At 42.2% G+C, this 20,911-nt stretch overlaps 1 protein-coding gene across 1 annotated transcript in view; it reads right to left on the reverse strand.

Moving 5' to 3' along the window:
* LOC117538258 (tumor necrosis factor receptor superfamily member 1A-like) overlaps positions 1–20,911 on the reverse strand; it is a 47,320-nt gene that overhangs the window by 9,079 nt on the left and 17,330 nt on the right. The window contains exons 6-10 of the mRNA XM_034203854.1: positions 6,881–6,986; positions 6,245–6,373; positions 5,490–5,601; positions 5,190–5,281; positions 4,978–5,073 (exon numbers count right to left, since the gene is read on the reverse strand). Coding sequence (XP_034059745.1) covers positions 4,978–5,073; positions 5,190–5,281; positions 5,490–5,601; positions 6,245–6,373; positions 6,881–6,986 — 535 coding nt within the window. The remainder of the gene's footprint in view (positions 1–4,977; positions 5,074–5,189; positions 5,282–5,489; positions 5,602–6,244; positions 6,374–6,880; positions 6,987–20,911) is intronic.

Here is a 20,911-nt window from a genome sequence, read left to right on the forward strand (position 1 = left end):
TGAACTGGGAACGTCTGGAGGAGGCCCAAGTTCAGGAGGCCTTCAACTCACACCTCCGGCGGAGCTTTTCGGGCATTCCTGTGGAGGTTGGGGACATTGAACCAGAGTGGTCGGTGTTCAAAGCCTCTATTGCCGAAGCCGCGGCGGGGAGCTGTGGTCTCAAGGTCCTAGGTGCTTCAAGGGGCGGTAACCCTCGAACCTCCTGGTGGACACCGGTGGTCAGGGAAGCCGTCCGACTGAAGAAGGAGGCCTTCAGGGATTTGTTATCCCGGGGGACTCCCGAGGCAGTTGCAAGGTACCGACAGGCCCGAAGGGCAGCAGCCTCATCCGTGGCCGAGGCAAAGCAGCGGGTGTGGGAGAAGTTCGGAGAAGACATGGAGAAGGACTTTCGGGCGGCACCAAAGTTGTTCTGGAAAACTGTCCGACACCTCAGGAGGGGGAAGCAGGGAACCATCCAAGCTGTGTACAGTAAGGATGGGACGTTGTTGACCTCAACTGATGGAGTGTTAGGGCGTTGGAAGGAACACTTTGAGGAACTCCTGAACCCGACAACTCCGCCCTCTATGTTAGAGGCAGAGCTGGAGTATGACGGGGGATCAACACCAATCTCCCGGGGGGAGGTCACTGATGTCGTCAAACAACTCCACAGTGGCAAAGCCCCGGGGGTGGATGAGATCCGCCCGGAAATGCTGAAGGCTCTGGGTGTTGAGGGACTGTCATGGTTGACACGTCTCATCAACGTTGCGTGGAAGTCGGAAACAGTACCGAAGGAGTGGCAGACCGGGGTGGTGGTTCCCCTTTTTAAAAAGGGGGATCAGAGGGTGTGTGCCAATTACAGAGGCATCACACTACTCAGCCTCCCCGGGAAAGTTTACTCTAAGGTACTCGAAAGGAGGGTCAGGCCGATTGTCGAACCTCAGATTGAGGAGGAACAATGCGGATTCCGTCCTGGTCGTGGAACGACGGATCAGCTTTTTACTCTCGCAAGGATCCTGGAGGGGGCCTGGGAGTACGCTTATCCGGTCTACATGTGTTTTGTAGACTTGGAGAAGGCGTATGACCGAGTTCCCAGGGAGTTACTGTGGGAGGTGCTGCGGGAGTATGGGGTGAGGGGGTCTCTACTCAGGGCCATCCAATCTCTGTACTCCCAAAGCGAGAGCAGTGTCCGGGTCCTCGGCAGTAAGTCGGACACATTTCCGGTGAGGGTTGGCCTCCGCCAGGGCTGCGCTTTGTCACCAATCCTGTTTGTAATATACATGGATCGGATTTCGAGGCGTAGTCATGGGGGAGGGGGTCTGCAGTTCGGTGGACTAAGGATTGCACCACTGCTTTTTGCAGATGATGTGGTTCTAATGGCTTCATCGGTCTGTGACCTTCAGCACTCACTGGATCGGTTCGCAACCGAGTGTGAAGCGGCTGGGATGAGGATCAGCACCTCCAAATCTGAGGCCATGGTTCTCAGCAGGAAACCGATGGACTGTCCACTCCAAGTAGGGAATGAGTCCTTACCCCAAGTGAAGGAGTTCAAGTATCTCGGGGTCTTGTTCTCGAGTGAGGGAACAATGGAGCGTGAGATGGGCCGGAGAATCGGAGCAGCGGGAGCGGTACTGCAGTCGCTTTACCGCACCGTTGTGACGAAAAGGGAGCTGAGCCAGAAGGCAAAGCTCTCTGTCTTCCGGGCCATTTTCGTTCCTACCCTCACCTATGGTCATGAAGGATGGGTCATGACCGAAAGAACGAGATCGCGGATACAAGCGGCCGAGATGGGTTTTCTCCGCAGGGTGGCTGGTGTCTCCCTTAGGGATAAGGTGAGAAGTTCGGTCATCAGGGAGGGACTCGGAGTTGAGCCGCTCCTCCTTCGCGTCGAAAGGAGCCAGTTGAGGTGGTTCGGGCACCTAGTTAGGATGCCACCTGGGCGCCTCCCTAGGGAGGTGTTCCAGGCACGTCCAGCTGGGAAGAGACCAAGGGGTAGACCTAGGACCAGGTGGAGGGATTATATCTCTTCGCTGGCCTGGGAGCGCCTTGGGATCCCCCAGTCAGAGCTGGTTGATGTCGCCAGGGAAAAGAAAGTTTGGGGCTCTCTGCTGGAACTGCTACCCCCGCGACCCGACCACGGATAAGCGGGAGAAGATGGATGGATGGATGGTATTGATCACTCCAAACCTCATCTGTGTGATAATGGAAAATCTGACTAACATCAGAACAGACAACTTTTAGCATTTCTGCTGTATTTTGCAATGCCAGAAATGCCAGGATATTTCTCACTGTTTTCGACTGTTGCTTTTCTCACTTTTTCGACTGTAATTTATTTCACTTTTTTCGACTTGGTTTTTCACTTTTTTCGACAGGTCCGGACTTGTCATTTTTGTAACACAAAATGTCCTGATCCTGGTAAAATATAGTTCAAATTAAGTATTCGATCTCCTTTATCTAAATATCCCATCTTATTGCAAGAGATCTTACTGAGCACATGTTCACTTGTTCTATTGGCAGATTAACTTATTACAAGAAAAAACACTTTTTTATTTACTAATCTTTTACTAGATTTTGAAGCAGAATTGTTTTCAGTGCCGATGTGTGACCATCAGCTCTGATGATTAATATCATAGTTCATAGTATTCTGGTTGAACCGGTTTCTGTGCCAACGCTTCTGCAATAGCTCATCACTCCTCAACATGTTTCCACGGGAAACACCCGGTGAACAAACAATCAGTCTTGCAGGTAAAAGAACTTGAGGACGATCAAAAGCTCCATCTAGAACTTTCTCTGAATGCCTTTCTATTGGTTTAGCTAAACTACACTATGAGGTTGCGTGGCACATATTTTTAAGCTTAACTCATGTGTGTCAAACGCTAGTAAGAAACTAAGGCTTGTTGAAAACTGTAAATATAGACTTTGTTCAACTTAATGAAGCAAATGTCTGAAGCAGAAGAAGTTGAAGTAATAAGTACTTTAGAAACAGTTCAAACTGTTAAAGGTCACCTATCATGCTATTTGTAGGCAATAGCATAGGTCTCAAATATATAAAAACATGTCGATGAAGTGTTTTGCTCCAAACACCAAACAGATCATTCTAGCCATGCCTCATATCCCTCTATTTCACTTCCTGTTTCTAAAGTGCTGATTTGGGTATAAAGCTTTAAAGAGGAGGGGTCTGAGCTCATGCGGGACCCGGCAGCTACTGTCTAAACTAAATGCTGCCGTGATGAAACGCCATATCATGGGTTATCAAGGATTCTCTCTGAAACAGTCTGGAGCTCAAAGGCTTTCTCTCTTGCCGGTTATACCACAAGGTGAGTTCCTTTTTACTTCCTGCTTCTTCACACACATGCTCTCCAGTACAGGTTAGCTCTGAGTGTTAGCGATGCTAATGTAAACACCGACCATATTACGTCCTAAACAGTCGGGCATTGTTTCTGATAGCAACGTTTCTGATTGGGCCGTGGGTCCACATTTCAGATATTACGTCATATCGGACGCAAATCTGGATCAGCTCCGTTGTTCCCCGTTTTTAGAGATTTGGGTACGGAGGAAAAGAGAGAGGGTTTTATTTCCTGACGCTGCGTGAGTTCCCTGACACACCGGGGACACATGGTGATGTAGAGAAGACATCACAAAGTGCATTTTGCATGATAGGTCCCCTTTAAAATCAATCACCTATGAAATGATGCGTTTGTATAGAGAGTATTTATACATTGTCGAGGGTTGTTCTGGGAAAACAGGCACTTTATTACCATTACTTTGGGAGTTGTGGGGTCAGTTTCTTGTCTTTTTTTTCTTTTTTACTATTTTCTGACATTGTAAACACTAAAGCAGGGGTCTCAAACTCAAGGCCCGGGGGCCAAATCCGGCCCGCGACTTCATTTTATGTGGCCCCGCAAGAGCTTGCAAAGAATATAATAAGTTTATTATACCGGTTACATGCCACTTTACAGAAGCAGGTTGCCCATAAACTACATGTCCCACAATGCATCTCATTTTGTGACATGCGCACTGAAGAGACTTGCAATTATTTGCCCTGGACTTCTGCTTTCAGACGTAGTTAATTACTAAGTTATTATCCTATCCGATAATAATCCAATTTAGAGGCAATAATGTAATATAATACATTATTTTATATATATATTATATATTTATATCATTATACCTTTGAGTGCAACCTTTATGCGAATGTGGCCCGTGATGAAATTGAGTTTGACACCACTGCACTAAAGGATGCATCAGTACTCAGAAAGTTGCATAGGTACATAAGTGTGTTTGTATTCAAGATGGCATTTCATAACCTGCTAAAAGAAATGACATTAATTCAAGTCTCTGTAGCCTTTAGAAAGCAAGCTAATTGTATAGTAAATGGAAAAAAGGCATGTTGTAACTTCCATTGCGAGGTCTTCACCTGAATGTGGTCATTATGGCAGGGCGGAAATTCAACTAAAACCTATTCTTAGAAATATTGGAATTATTAATCTAAAAGTAGCCCAAAAAACTGTGGTCACTTATATTTCAAATATTTGTGTTCCTTCATTATTGAAATGAAGCTCAGCGCAAGTTCTTTCAGGAAGACTGGTTCCCACGCTCTCATTCACAATTCTCTCTCACTCACTCTACCTTTCTCTCAATAAGCAAGGGCGCAACATACGGTTGCGTCTCATCCCCCACACGGGGGGTTGCGCTAAACCAATCGGTTGTGTCTCATAGCCAATCACAGCACACCCGACAAACGTTTAAATCTGCTCTCTCCCCTGCCAGCATCGTTCAGGGGAATTGATGCAACCCTCCTCCACCTCCAGTTCATCAGATCCAAGGCAGGATAGCCCAGAAGAACCCTTCAGTACTTCACCCCCACCAGTGTCTAGACCCCGGGGGGGGGGGGGTCGGCTTAATTCATCGCAGTATGATGGGGTCTAATCTCCAAAACGTTATTGTGCATACGGCAATACAAAAGTTAACTACGAACTAAGTCTCTCCTGATTGAAATACCTTTTGCTCTACGACGTCTCCACATGGCAAATATTATCCCAGCTATTATCAGAGCAGCAGCCAACACGACCAGTGGAACAATCCAACCGGCCTTTTCTGATAAAACAAACACAAATCAAAACCATTATCGTCATGTTTCAAACTCCACATCTGAGTAGAATCACAGTCTGCAGCCAGGAGACGTTTTGTGTGATTTCTATGAATCTTTTTACCCGAGTCAGGGTTAGATTTGGGAGCGTTCTTCTTGCACTCGCTGTTGGTGGTGGACGTGCAGTTCCTCACCGTCTCTTCATCTGGTGCACAGCTAAATAAGAAGAGACACTCAGATTTCAGCCTTTGCAGACCATTTACATGCACTAAAACCTATAGAACTCCAGGAGAGGGGAAACACCGCAAAGAGGAGAACAGAGCGTCTTTAAAGCCTCGTACGATTGGAATAAAGAGCGCCATAAAACAGATTATTTCCCCCCCCCCCACTTCCTCTGAATGAACCCAGGTGTGCACACACTCACCTGGAGCATCTTCTGCACACTTCACAGGCTTCATCCGGGGAACAGAACCTCCCCGCTCTGCACCGACATTCAGATTGCTGAGTGTGAGAACACCGCCGCACCACTTCCTGATCTGAGACAGAAACACCACACACTCGAAGGTGTTATCCTCATATGCACAAAGCTACAGGGGAGAAATGGTAATGAAACTCTTCTGACCTGAGCTCCAACAACAACGCAACATAAAATACAAAAAAAAAAAGTAGTGCCAGAAGTCTATATACATGTCGATAGAACATGAAATTAAATAATGTACATTAAATATGGTTTATTGCGGTGATAACTGTTTATATAAACAAGTAGGTTGCAAGATGACAACCAGAGGAATGTTTATGGGTTCGATGCTCAGAGCTCAGTGTGGGAGAGGCTGAGTGTTTAACAGATCATAAACTATACTTTCTCCAATAAATTACCTTTAATTGAAGCCTTCTTTAATGGAGTTTCGGGCCACACACTTTAGGATGACAGCCAACGCGCATAAAGTAGGGGATACACATTTAATGTAGTGATCTCTAATGGTTCATTAAGCCTGCAATGGTCGAGCTCACCGTCCTGTGTTTTGTAGAATAAGGCTTTTCGCACCTGGGCTCAAACACACACGGACTTTGACAGATAAACGTGACAAAAACCCCAAATATAGTAAACACTGAAAGGTAGAGGTTAAATAAAGGCAGTTGAACAGATGTTAAAACACGTCAGTAATGATTGGTGGTTACCTGAGCGACACGGCGCACACTGGAAGCACTGCTTTAGTCCGTTATCGTGCTCGGTGAACGTGCCGTCCTGACACTCCTCACACACACTCTCACCTCCTGCTGCGCTGCAGTGAGAGGCAACACGCTGGCCTGCAAACACACACACACACACACACACACACACACACACCTCTTTAAACACCTGTACATCTGGAGAGTTATTATTATTTATTGTGAAAAATGTGCATGTTTTTACTTTAACTTGTATACATATTTTTCCATTTTATTAGTTTGAATTAGATATGAGTGAGTGTGTGTGTGTGTGTGTGTGTGTGCGTGTGTGTGCGAGTGTGTGTGTGCGTGCGTGTGTGTGTGTGCGTGCGTATGCGTGTGTGTGTGTGTGCGAGTGTGTGTGTGTGCGTGCGTGTGCGTGTGTGTGTGTGTGTGTGTGAGTGTGTGTGTGTGTGAGTGTGTGAGAGTGTGTGTGTGTGTCAGAGTGTGTGAGTGTGTGTGTGTGTGTGTGTGTGTGTGTGTGTGTGTGTGTGTGTGAGTGTGTGAGAGTGTGTGTGTGAGTGTGCGTGTGTGAGTGTGTGTGTGTGAGAGTGTGTGTGAGAGTGTGCGTGTGTGTGAGAGTGTGTGAGTGTGTGTGTGTCTCACCTGCAGGACAGTTTTTACAGCAGATGTCTCCGTGTGGATACGTGTCGTCTTTGCAGGGACGAGGAAACGCTGCAGTCAGCCTCAGGAAACAGAACACCAACGAGACCTTCGGAGAAAAAGATCAAATCTGTCAACTACTGTCCGTCTGTTGAGCCGTCCACCTCTCCTCTCCTTTCCTCTCCTCTCCTTTCCTCCTCTCCTTTCCTCTCCTCTCCCACCTCTCCTCTCCCACCTCTCCTCTCCTCTCCTCTCCACCTTCCTCTCGCCACCTCATCCTTTCCTGCTCCTCTCCCACCTCTCCTCTCCTCTCCCACCTCTTCCTCTCCTTCTCTCGCCCCTCTCCTTTCCTCTCCTCTCCACCTCTCCCACCTCTCCTTTCCTCTCCTCTCCCACCTCTCCTTCCTCTCCTCTCCCACCAATCCTCCTTCCTCTCTCCCCTCTCCTTCCTCCCCTCCCCTCTCTTCTCTCCTTCCTTTCCTCTCTTACCTCTCCTCTCTACTTCCTCTCTCACCTTTCTCTCTCCTCTCCTCTCCCCCTTTCGACAAATGTAACAATTCCAAATATGAAATTCCAATGATGTGATTTAAATTTAAATGAAAATGGTAATGTCTTCATTAATTGTTGACTTGACAACCCTTAGGAAATATTTAACTTTCACATTTCAACAAATGAAGCTTCAAACTATATGGAAACGGGTTAGAAAATAAAATAAGCAAATGTTCCTAAATTGCAGCTCTATAGTCCTTCAGTTTTATGATCTGTTTTCAGGACATTTAAATATGTTGCCGACCATTTTTCAGTGGATTCACTTTTCAATGAATGGTCTAGAATACGATCTTGTATACGGGCGACATGTTATCGATATATCTTATAAACAAGATCAGAGACTCAGACTATAACTTTCTTGGAAAACACCTGATGATTACTTGATAGTTTTTCTCCCCATGACTTCATGAAGCTCAGCGTGAGTTCAACCAGGAAGACCGTCTTTCCTCATTCACTATGTCCATGTTACTACTCTCTTTCCTCTCAATAAGTGATCGGGGGCGTCACTCCCCAGCTTAACCAATCACCTCGCTCTATTCTCACAAGCCTATCATAGCGCTCCGCTAAACCTTTTTAAATCTGCTCTCCCTCCTGTCAGCTGTCATTTCAGGTGACTTGACGCAACCCTCCTCCCCCCTTTTTCACCTCCTGTCCCTCTGAATCCAGGGTCAAGCTAAGCCCCTCCTCTTCAGACCGACCCCAACTATCCATTCACCACCACCAGGGTCAAGCTAAGCCCCTCCCCTTCAGACCGACCCCAACTATCCATTCACCACCACCAGGGTCAAGCTAAGCCCCTCCCCTTCAGACCGAACCCAACTATCCATTCACCACCACCAGGATCAAGCTAAGCCCCTCCCCTTCAGACCGACCCCAACTATCCATTCACCACCACCAGGGTCAAGCTAAGCCCCTCCCCTTCAGACCGAACCCAACTATCCATTCACCACCACCAGGGTCTAGACCCCGGGGGGTTTCATCCGATCGGTTCTCCCCTCCTGAATGATACTCCTGCACAACGGGGCCTAATCGCCAAAACTCCATTACATTCATTTGTGTATTCCTGCCAATAAATATGTATTCTTTCATCAACACCGTCTCTCCTGATTGAACTTTCAATATCTCACATGTGTCTGAAGTCCTTCTCTAAAACCCATCAGTTCACAGGACACCACTTGTTTACAGAGTAAGAGCTGCTACTCCGAAAGTGAGGAGAAAACGATGAGTCATGTTTTATGAGGATGACGCAACACTTCTGACTCTGTGACTTTAGATTAGTTCATAAACAAGAGGGGGGGGGGGGGGGGGGGGGGGGAGTTCCTCATCCCTCATCCTTTAAGCAAACACACATCACAGTAATGTGGACATCTGCTGAAAATGCAATATTAAATATCATGTACTTTTATTTATACTCAGATCTTATACTGGAGTAAAAGTAGAAGTACTCAGATCTTGTACTTGAGTAAAAGTAGAAGTACTCAGATCTTATACTGGAGTAAAAGTAGAAGTACTCAGATCTTGTACTTGAGTAAAAGTAGAAGTATTCAGATCTTGTACTTGAGTAAAAGTAGAAGTACTCAGATCTTGTACTTGAGTAAAAGTAGAAGTACTCAGATCTTGTACTTCAGTAAAAGTAGAAGTACTCAGATCTTGTACTTGAGTAAAAGTAGAAGTACTCAGATCTAGTACTTGAGTAAAAGTAGAAGTACTCAGATCTTGTACTTCAGTAAAAGTAGAAGTACTCAGATCTTGTACTTGAGTAAAAGTAGAAGTACTCAGATCTAGTACTTGAGTAAAAGTAGAAGTACTCAGACCTTGTTCTTGAGTAAAACTAGAAGTACCAGAGTGTAGGAATACTCTGTTCCAGTAAAAGTCCTGCATTCAAAATGTTCCTCAAGTGAAAGTAGGAAAGTATTCTTATCAAAATATAGTGAAAGACAGTGAAAGTAGTCGTTGTGCAGATTGATCCATTTCAGAATAATATATATGATATGTTTTATAATGATTGATCATTAAAGTGTTCTCAAAGCTGGTGAAGGTGCAGCTAGTCTGAATGGCTTTGTATACTGCAGGGTAGCTGGTGGATTTACTCCAGGTGGAACTAAAGTCTGATTCAACACTTGATTAGATTTCACATCATTCATCCAGATCTGTGAAGTAACTAAAGGGATTAAATAAATGCAGTGGAGGAAAAGTACACCATGTACCTCTGAACTGTAGTGGAGTAGAAGTACACGGTAGCATCAAATGGAAATAGAAGTACCTCAGAATTGTCCTTAAGTACAGTACTTGAGTAAATGTACTTAGTTACTTCCCACCTCTGGAAATGACCAAATAAGGAAGGAATCCCTGCTGCACACCCTGCCCTTCTAAGCAAACAGAGAGAAGTCACATGGCCTCACCTCACTCCGGAGGAAAGGTGCCAAACAAATCACATGCTAGGTGAAGTATTAACGAGTGACGCTGATTCATAAAGCAAAGAATCAAAGAGACATTAGCAACAAATCATAAAAACAACGTCACCTCAACGTGCTCCATAATTCAATGAGAGTTAAGAATCATCGACAAAACATTACAAATGAAAGCAGGACAGTCAGTAAGGATTAAGGCTTTTCTTATAAACCACAGTGATGCAGAGGACATACTGGGATTTGATGTTGTACTCAGATCTTGTAGTGAAAGTAGAAGTACTCAGATCTTGTAGTGAAAGTAGAAGTACTCAGATCTTGTAGTAAAAGTAGAAGTACTCAGATCTTGTAGTAAAAGTAGAAGTACTCAGATCTTGTACTTGAGTAAAAGTAGAAGTACTCGGGTATTGTTAAATGGAGTTTGGTGGCATACTGGGATTTTATTTTGAGGTAAAAGTCACATTAAAGCAGACCCGGCGTCATGGGCGGGCCCCATGGGGCCGGGCCCGCCCATCCAGGATTTGGGCCCGCTGTTTTAATAAGGGCTGAATACCACATTTTTATTGTTTTATTATTATGTTTATTGTTGTTATTTGTAGGGCTTTGTCCTAATATTTATTTTTGTATTAGTTTAATATCATTTTTTTTATTTTGCTAGGAAATTCTGAATGAAAGGCTGCGCGCAAGACTGGTTTTTCGCTGGGTTGAGTCGTGTGGGTTTTTGAGTGAGATGCGGCACAGCAGCCTGTCAGTTAGTTTACTCTTGCTAGTGGTTCACGAAAGGAATATGGCAACTCAGCGCCAGATGCAGGCACATTAGAATAAATCAGTTAGGCCTACGTTACCAACGAGCAAGCAAGTCAGCTGGCAATCAATTATATTTTGAAGAGAAATGTACTCTCAAGCCGGCTCTCTCACAAACGCCGGCTCTCTCACAAACTCCTGCTCAGTGCGCAAGCAGACCGCTGCACAGGCTCTCTGCCTCGGTCAATCTCTCTCTCTCTCCCTTTCTCCCCATCGCTCAACCTCACTCCACCTCTCCACCCTGTGTGCGCTCAAGTTTGCCTGGTGCTTGCCCAAGTTGGCCCAAGTTGGCACAGCGTTACAAATGTGCCACAAAACCAACCAATGGATACATAAGACCGTCAACAGCCTTATGGCAACCTAAAACCCCTCTCTTTCAACAATTCACGAGCGCCTCCCTCCCCCCCCCCCCGTTGACAATTCAGATTTCCTGGGAAATGTAAGTGTTCGTGGGGCCCGCCCTGGTAAATCAAATGCCCGCCCAGAGATGTATGTCTGCCGCCGGGTCTGCATTAAAGTAACGTTTAAAAAGAGTAAAGCGGATTAATATTACGCCGAATTGAAGACAGAGAACTTATAATTATTAAAAATACACTTTAACTAAAAAATGCTCTTAAATATGCAAGGTAGTTTGTAAGAGCAGATTCAATTGACGCTAAATGGAGTGTTGTGGCATACTGGGACTTGATTGAGGTAAAAGTCACATTAAACAAAGTAACATTTTAAAAAGACAGAATTGCACTAATATAGCACCGAATTGAAGAAAGACTACTTTCAATCAATACAATATAGTTTACCACGGAATTAAGTATAACTACACCAGGCAATTTGTAACAATAATTTAAATTGACGCTTCCTTACATGGAGATTGGCTCGACATACCAGGATTGTATTGCTATTAAGTCTCATTAAACTACACATTTAAAAGAATAAAGGGTATTTATAAAGCGCCGAATTGAAGACATATTTGTAAAACATCATAGACCACAATTTAATCAATAATTTAACCTAAAATAATCGAGTCAATTTGTAAAAGTACTTTAAATTGACGCTTTTTAAAATGGAGTTTGGAGAGATACACCAGGATTTTATTGAGGTAAATGTGTCACATATAAACTAACATTTTAAATTAGAATAGCTGATTTAAATAGCGCCTAACTGAAGACGGATTACTAACAGGTCATAAACTATACTTTCTCCAATAAATTACCTTTAATTGAAGCCTTCTTTAATGGAGTTTCGGGCCACACACTTTAGGATGACAGCCAACGCGCATAAAGTAGGGGATACACATTTAATGTAGTGATCTCTAATGGTTCATTAAGCCTGCAATGGTCGAGCTCACTGTCCTGTGTTTTGTAGAATAAGGCATTTCGCACCTGGGCTCAAACACACACGGACTTTGACAGATAAACGTGACAAAAACACGTCATAGACACCACGTTAAAATCCCAGATAAAATGAGGATTTCGACGTAAACACTAAAAGGTACAGGTTAAATAAATGCCAGTTTAATTGGTTGTTAAAACACCGTCACAACACATAAAACAACTCCCTTGTGTGAAAGTGAACCAAGTGATCAAAACACAGCCGTTGAGACATCTTTTTTAACTTTTGAGGAACCGCTTTCCTCCCAGAAGAGAAGCGCTTTAATGACTTTATGAAACTCACCAGACAGAATCCGCACGGCGACATGTTTCAGAGGAAGTTTCAGGATCCACGGAGTTCGGCTCGTTCCAAAAAGGTGAAAGTGTGTTGTTGGAAAAACGTTCTGACTGGAGTGTGAGCGCGCGCTCCTCTCTGCATGCTCTCAGGTGAGATGACGCTGACGTAAGGCTTACGTAACACATGTGGGCGGGGCCTCCTGATCATTATTTATTTATAGATCTTGTACTTGAGTAAAAGTAGAAGTACTCAGATCTTGTACTTGAGTAAAAGTAGAAATACTCAGATCTTGTACTTGAGTAAAAGTAGAAGTACTCAGATATTGTACTTGTGTAAAAGTAGAAGTACTCAGATATTGTACTTGAGTAAAAGTAGAAGTACTCAGGTCTTGTACTTAAGTAAATATAAGTACTCAGATATTGTACTAGAGTAAAAGTAGAAGTACTCAGGTCTTGTACTTGAGTAAAAGTAGAAATACTCAGATCTTGTACTTTAGTAAAAGTAGAAGTACTCAGATATTGTACTAGAGTAAAAGTAGAAGTACTCAGATATTGTACTAGAGTAAAAGTAGAAGTACTCAGGTCTTGTACTTAAGTAAATATAAGTACTCAGATATTGTACTTGAGTAAATGTGCTTGAGTTTAGATGAGGTCTGAACATGTAACTCAATCATTAACAATAACTTAATAAAAGTGTTTAAAACGTCTTGTTTGTTCATGTTTGCACACGTCTCTCCTCACAGTCGAACAGCTTCTCTGTTTTAACCTCCTTCTGTTGTTTGTCAGTTTGTGTTATCTGAAGAGCTGTTTCTGCAGCCCTCAGATATGCAGCGGACAGGAAGAGGAACGTGTGTCCGTCAGAGAAGATATGATGAGGGGGAAATATGGAGTCTGTTGGTGCTAAGCTAACTTCACTGGGACAAATGCTGCTCCTCATGAAGTCAAACAATATTGAAAATAAGCAGTTTTCACTTGAAATAAGTACAAAAATCTGCCAATAGAACAAGTGACAATTAGCTTGGTGAGACTTCTTGAAGTAAGAAGGGATATTTAGATAAATCACATCTTGTAATTAGCAGAACTCATTTTGAACTATATTTGACGGGAATCAGGAAATGTTGTTACAAAATAATCCGCTAATGCTCAAAGGTTGTCTGATGTTAGTCAGTCAGTCAAAAGATGTGTTTCATCTGAGATACAACTCAAGACGTTTTGACTGAACAAGATGATGCATTGTCTAAAAACAAGACCTGATATCTCACTGCAGTGTTCTGAAGTTATTGTGTCTGATATCAGGAGACATATTCTGACGAGATATCAGACACACATATACATTACATGTCACTTGTTAGACGCTTTTATCCAAAGCGACTTACATACTCAATACTGTGGGCAATCCCCACAGGAGCAATTTGGGGTGAAGTGTCTTGCCCAGGGACACAACGACATGCTGACTGCAGTGGGGTTTTGAACCTGTGACCTCCTGATCCTAATACCAACTCACAACCCACTGCACCACACGCCTCCCATATACTGGGCAAGATTTAGAGTTGTTGTAGTGTTGGAGCTTATTAAAAGGGCTAACCAGGCCTAAAAGAGACATTTTCACACAAAGGGACCACAAAGACTTTAGAATACATGGTATGACTGAACGGAGAATTGAAATGATGACAAAACAACATCAAAGAAATGTAAAAATACATAATTTGACTGCAAAAAGACACAAAACAACAACAAATTGATGTTAAAACTCGTAACATGCAGTGGCGTTTTTATATGTACAAAAGTGGTGGGGCACAAAACACTTAGATGTCTATAAGCTTCTGCAGTGAGGTTCATGGCTGCTGAGGCTCTGACTCTACAGGTTTACTTACACATATTATATTTTGACCTAAATCAAAATATAATATTATTTTCAAAAGCCTCTTGTCTGATACTTCAATAAATTGTAAACAGACAGTTCAACAAAAGGATACCCAACTAATTTAATTTTATCATTTAAATATTGAATTGTTCTTTCTTAGTAAGATCCATTTTTTTCAATAAAATGGCGGTCTTACCTTGACTTGAAGATGAAGTCCATTTGCCTATCCCTCTGGACAAAAATCTCTATGACTTTTTTGTAAAAGTCCTCCTTATCTTCTTGTAGTTTCAAAAGTCTATCATAAATCTAATCAATAGATTTATGATTCGAAAATGATAAAAGTAGGGTAGACATGTGGATATTATCCGGCTGAACAAAACGTGCATTTATCAAACAGGTTTGTTTCCCACAGACCTTAATTGGAGCTATTTTCTAAAATCCTATGGAGAAATCTCATTGCTTTTTTGTCGAGGGAAGCCATGCGCAGCTTACTTCCTGGTTTTAGGACGCGTCACTGCAGCTTCTTCTTCTTCTTCTTCTTCTTCTTCTTCTTCTTCTTCTTCTTCTTCTTCTTCTTCTTCTTCTTCTTCTTCCTTCTTCTTCTTCTTCTTCTTCTTCTTCTTCTTCTTCTTCTTCTTCTTCTTCTTCTTCTTCTTCTTCTTCTTCTTCTTCTTCTTCTTCTTCTTCTCTTTAATGGTGAATCGCTTCCACTTGGAGCATATATCGCCACCTACTGTTGATTTATTAAATGTTCATATTAAATCCTTGTCCTCAGACCAGTGTTTTTGAGGAACTTGAAGATCAGCTTGTTGACTTCATTTCTTGATTTACTTTCCTATATTGACTCGAAATCCATGTCCTTGATGTTATGTTGTTCCAGTGCAGTTTTCAGAATGAGTCTTTGTTATAATCCGGGCAGCTAAAAAATACATGATGTATTGTCTCTGGTTGTTGGCAACCATCACAATCGCCATTTGGATGTTTTCCAATCAGATGCAGTGTTGAGTTTAATCCAGAGTGACCCAATGTTATCCTGCTGTTAATGCTCTGTTCTCTTCTACTACTCCCCCAAGTGCTTCCCGTTCCTACCTCCCTTTGTATCTGGTATAAATGTCTTCCTTTGGTGTTACTGTCCCATAGTTTTTGCCATTGTTGCTTGATAACAACTTTTGTAACAGATTTGACTTCTGCTCTACTGATGGTACCGTAATATCAATCTGCTTTGCTTTCAAACCACATTTTGCCAGTTGATCCACTACCTCATTCCCTCTAATACCCACATGCGCTGGAACCCACACAAATTGAACAACAATTCCCAAATGAACTAACCTAAACATGATGTGTAAAATGTCATGTAAAATATCCTGACGGCATTCTGAAGAGAAGTTGTTTATACTCTCCAGAGCTGCGCTGGAGTCAGAGCAAATGCCCACTCGCACTGTGTTTCCTCTACCCACTGAAGTGCTAGAGAGATAGCCATCATCTCTACTGTATATACTGCGATGTGATCACTCGTTCGCTTTCCCACTTTGACCTTTAACTCAGGAACATAAAATGCACAACTAGTTTGACCATTTTCTGGATTTTTGGATCCATCAGTAAATATCTGTATAAACTGCCCATATTGTTCATGTAGAACAGTGTTCACGTAAGCCTGCACATTGATTTGACTTTTCATTGAATGTAACCGTTTCAATAAGGATAAATCTACTACAGGTTGAGGTAGCAACCATGGTGGAACAGCTCATAACAACACCGTCAGACTAATATTCCATTCTTTAACTTTGAATTCCTTACATAATTCTGAAACACAAACACTTTCTTTTTTTAATTGTGTTACTTTCCCAACTTGTTTTTCCAGTTTGTTTAGTAGGGTGAGTATCTTTATGGCCCTGTAGATTTGCCCAGTAATGAACAATTAACGGTATTTCTCCAACCTCTACCTGAAGTGCCGACACTGGTGTAGATCTGACTGCCCCACAGCATATCCTTAGTGCTTGTGCCTGGACTCTGTCTCTTTGTGAAGAGAAGAGTATGCAGCTGAACCATATTAGTCCGTATTCTATGACTGATCTAATTAAGGCTGTGTGTACGTTCCTCAAAGCAGCTTTATCAGCCCCCCACTTAGTGCCTGCCAAGCACCTCATAACATTTAAAACCTTTTTACATTCATCTACTACTTTATCAATGTGAGTACTCCATGTGACTCTCGTCCAGCCATATTCCCAGAAATGTAAATGTCTTCACTTTCTTTAGTTCTTGTCCATAAAGTTGTAACCTCCTCACTTATCCTTTTCCTCGTAAAAAATAAAGTTTCAGTTTTTTCCACCGACAATCTAAACCCCCATGTCAGAGACCAGCTTTCAATTTCCGTAATGGCTTTCTGAATCTTAGCTACAATATATTTTACATTTCTGCCCCTTTTCCAAATAGCTCCATCATCTGCAAAAAGTGACTTACCAATATCAGATCCTACTTGTGTGTATATATCATTTATCATGATAGAAAACAAAAGAGGACTAATTACACTCCCCTGCGGGGTTCCATTTTCAACGTCATGCCTTCGAGAATATGAATTGCCAACTCGGACTCTGATGGCACGGCCAAACAAAAAATCCATAATCCAATTATATACATTACCTCCCAGACCCATAATGTCCAGTTTTATTAATAATCCTTCCTTCCACATCATATCGTAAGCTTTTTCCACATCAAAGAATACAGCTACAACACACTCCTTATTCGCTTGTGCTTTCCTGACTTCAGACTCCAGGCACAGCAATGGATCTAAAGTACTCCGCCCTCTTCTAAACCCACTCTGATAAGGAGTCATTAGTTCATTTTTCTCAATGTAGTATGAAAGCCTTTCTGTTATCATTCTTTCCATAACTTTACACAAGTGCGATGTCAGAGCTATAGGTCTATAACTGCCTGGACTGGTTGGATCTTTCCCAGGTTTTCTAATAGGAATAATATTATTGGAATATCCATATTATTGGCAGCTTCCCTTTCTCCCAAACCTTATTGTACATCTCCAGCAGCTTTTCTAATGCAAAATCACTTAATTTGGTCAACATTATATAGCATACATTATCTTTCCCAGGAGCAGTCATTTTACACTTACTTAATGCTCTTCTCACCTCTTGAATAGAAAAAGGTATATTTACAACACTCTGCGACGAATGTCTATCTTCATATACATTAGGATGTTCATCTAACACTTCCTGCCTCCTGATCTTACCTTCTTCTGTCAAATTTTCCGAAGAATGAACTTTGACAAAATTCTTAGCTAGAATTTCTGCCTTCTCCATAGCACCGGTGGCAGGTTCCCCTCCATTCTCTAACACTGGCAGGTTACTCTGCTGTCTTATTCCCCTCATCTTCTTAACCATTCCCCATACTTTATCTAATGGTGTAGTTCTCCCAATACTTGAACAGAATCCTCTCCAACACTCCCTTTTTGCTCTTTTAACAATGTTCCTTACCTGCGCCTGTGCCTTTTTATATTATAATAAATTGTGTAATGAAAGTGTCTTTCTTAGCTTTCCAAACAGCCTGATTTTGTTTCGAATTGCATCATTACATTCTTTGTTCCACCACGGTACCATCTTAACACATTTACTACGTTTACCAGTTTTATTCCCAATAGTTTGATTAGCGCTTTTAATTATATTTGAAGTAAATTGTTCATTTATTTCATCAATACTTCCTGCCATATCAATCTGATCAAATTCTTTATCACACAATTTAGCAAACATCTCCCAATTTGCTTTAGAAAAGGTCCATCTCATGATACCATCTAGCTCAACCACATGACTTATATCAAACTTGATTATAATCGGAAGATGATCACTCCCAAACTGTTATTTGCCAATACTTCCCAACTGCTACCCGAAGCTAATTCACTTGTTACAAGAGTTAGGTCGATCGCAGACTCTGTTCCATCTCTAAAATTGAGTCTTGTACCTTGCCCATTATTTAAACAAACGAATTCCTTTGCCTCCATTAAGTCCTCCACCACCTGTCCGCTGTAATCTGTTGATCTCCCTCCCCACATTGTATTATGTGCATTAAAATCACCATATTATTTCATTTCCTTGGCAAAGACTGTCTAATTCCTCTATTTTGAGTTTATTACATGGATTATAAAAATTCAGGACACTAATTTTCCTTTTATTAATCCAAACTTCTACACCCACTATTTCTAAATCATGACTGTTCTTAAATGTTAGCCTACTATAAGACATTACTTCTCTGATAAAGATTGCACATCCCCCTCCCTGGCCATCATTTCTATCTTGTCTTATAGCAGTATATCCCCCAATTATGAAGTCCAAATGAGTCTTCAGCCATGTTTCTTGAATACAAATAACATCTGGTTTTTCTTTTAACTGATATATATAAGTCTTGAATTCTTGTCCATTTGCAATAAGGCTTCTAGCATTCCACTGCAGAATGAGAAACACCATTCATCTACTCACTAATCTGTGAATCATCATTATTGGGGACTAGCATATCATGCATCATTTCAACGGTTATATCCTTTATCCCCAAAAATGCACCTGCTGCTTCCACTATTGTTTTCAGTCTTGACCTCTTTTTTGTTTGTTGCAAAGCAACATTCACCACTTTCCCAATAAAGGCCACACATGTGTACTTATTAACAATCAATGCATCCTCTCCTATCACACATTTATGTGAACACTTTGTGGAGCTTTCCTTTGCCTGTGGGAGTTTGGGAAAATCTTTTGAAGAGAATATACTTGCTGCTACTTTCCTAGCTATGTTTAGGGAAACCTTTTCTGTTGCTTCAGCATATGAGACTTTATTTTGCACTTTGAATCTCTGCACCTCCTTGGCCTTTTTCTGCACTTCGCAGCCCTGATACGCAGCACTATGTTCCCCACCACAGTTACAACATGTCACCTTAGCACCTGCAGCACAACTACCATATTCATGTTCCCCCGCACATGTTGGACATCTGGGCTTAGTTGCTTTGCACTTGTCTGCCACATGCCCAAAGCTTTGGCATTTAAAGCACCGCAGAGGTTTAGGGATGAATTCTCTTACTGGAAAGCTCATGCAACCGATCATTATCTTCTGTTTAATTGTTTCTTCAAACTGAAGAAGAACAGACAAACTATCCACTATCTTACCCTGATACCTAGTAGGAAGACGCTTAACTACAGACACTTTCCCCCCTTTTCATTTCTTTCTTGAGCTCTTCCATGCCGATTTCTATGGGAACTCCACTGATAACTCCAAGTCTTTTCCGATTTGCTCCAGGAACATGGCATTTAATTCGAACTTCATTCAGGGTCTTCATTTTCAGTAACTTTTCCTGTTGTTTTGCATTCATCAATTCAATCAACATCCGTCCTTTGCTCAGGAATCTTGCTTGCTTTATCGATCCAATTTCTTTGTGAATTGCTTTAGTCAGGGCCACTGGATGTAGCTTAGCTGCGGCTTGCTCACCAAACTCCACAATCACTTTCCAATCTTCATTCTCATTCTTTTTCTTTACTCTCTTCAACTCATTCCGTGAATCAGATTCACTAAGAGTGTCACTTGACATGTCTATCTTCTTTCTTGAAGTCTTTTTCCTTACTTCATTCCATTCTCCTTCTCCTTCAGATGCACTTTCCATATCCTCTTCTCCAGGACTCAAAGACGCCATTCCACCAGCTGCTCTCAATCTCGTACTCAGGTCAACCACCCTCCTTTTTCCTTCTGTCCAAATCTATTCCTGGTGAAGGTCCCTGGTTTTTGCACTTTTTAAATGAAGTTGTTGAGCTCTCCTTCTCCTCTGTTCCCAGCTTCAGCTCTCTCTCCTCCTCTTCACACACCACACTTTTCGCGGCACACGTACTTACAGCCAATCAGCTCTGAATTATGTGAGATGACGTATGGTGGGGATGGCAACTCTATGCCCCTATGGCAAGCCCCCAGGAAGTGCGCCGGAGTCTGATGAGAATATTCGTTGTGGCCAAACGGTGGTACTACACTTCCTTTAGGTTGCTGGGCCCGGAAACACTTTTTCCCATTGACTTACATGGGGAAAGAGTGGTCTGTAACTCGTTGGATCATTTTGTTTAAACTAAATAAACAACCCAGTATGAACACTTGTATAGCCCTTATTAAAAACATTCGTTCCTCAAGTTGTAATAATGTGCTAATAACGTTATTCTGAGAGTTATTTCCCTCGGCATTATGAACGCGCATCTAACCCACGGGACCGCGCCGCCCGGCACGTTCATGTTACGTGTTCAGCACTACATGAGTTTCTCTTTACCCATGGATGCACAATAACAACGGACCCATATCGCCTCACTGCCCAGGGAGCTGTAATAATGGATATATTGCACATGTTTGCTGTAATTCATCATTTGTAAAATATTATACTACATGGGCTGTATGATTAAATCTTGTACCGTAAATGTTGTATTAAATAAAGTTAATATTACCGAAGTTAGATTAACGTCCCTGTAGCTTATTATTGCACTAAGAAGCTTATTGCACTGTATATATATATTAGTGCTGTCAAAATTATCGCGTTAACGGCGGTAATTAATTTTTTGAATTAATTGCGTTAAAATATTTAACGCATTTAACGCATGTGCAGAATGGCCCGCCCCATACCTGCCACTAGTGGCAGCGCCAGGGTATGGCTGGGGTAGGCTACACCCATACCAAGAAACGGCTTAGCCCCACCATGAACAATGATGTTAAAGTAAGCAAAATAAAG

Source organism: Gymnodraco acuticeps, unplaced genomic scaffold, assembly GCF_902827175.1.
Source record: "Gymnodraco acuticeps unplaced genomic scaffold, fGymAcu1.1, whole genome shotgun sequence".
Classification (NCBI taxonomy): domain Eukaryota; kingdom Metazoa; phylum Chordata; class Actinopteri; order Perciformes; family Bathydraconidae; genus Gymnodraco; species Gymnodraco acuticeps.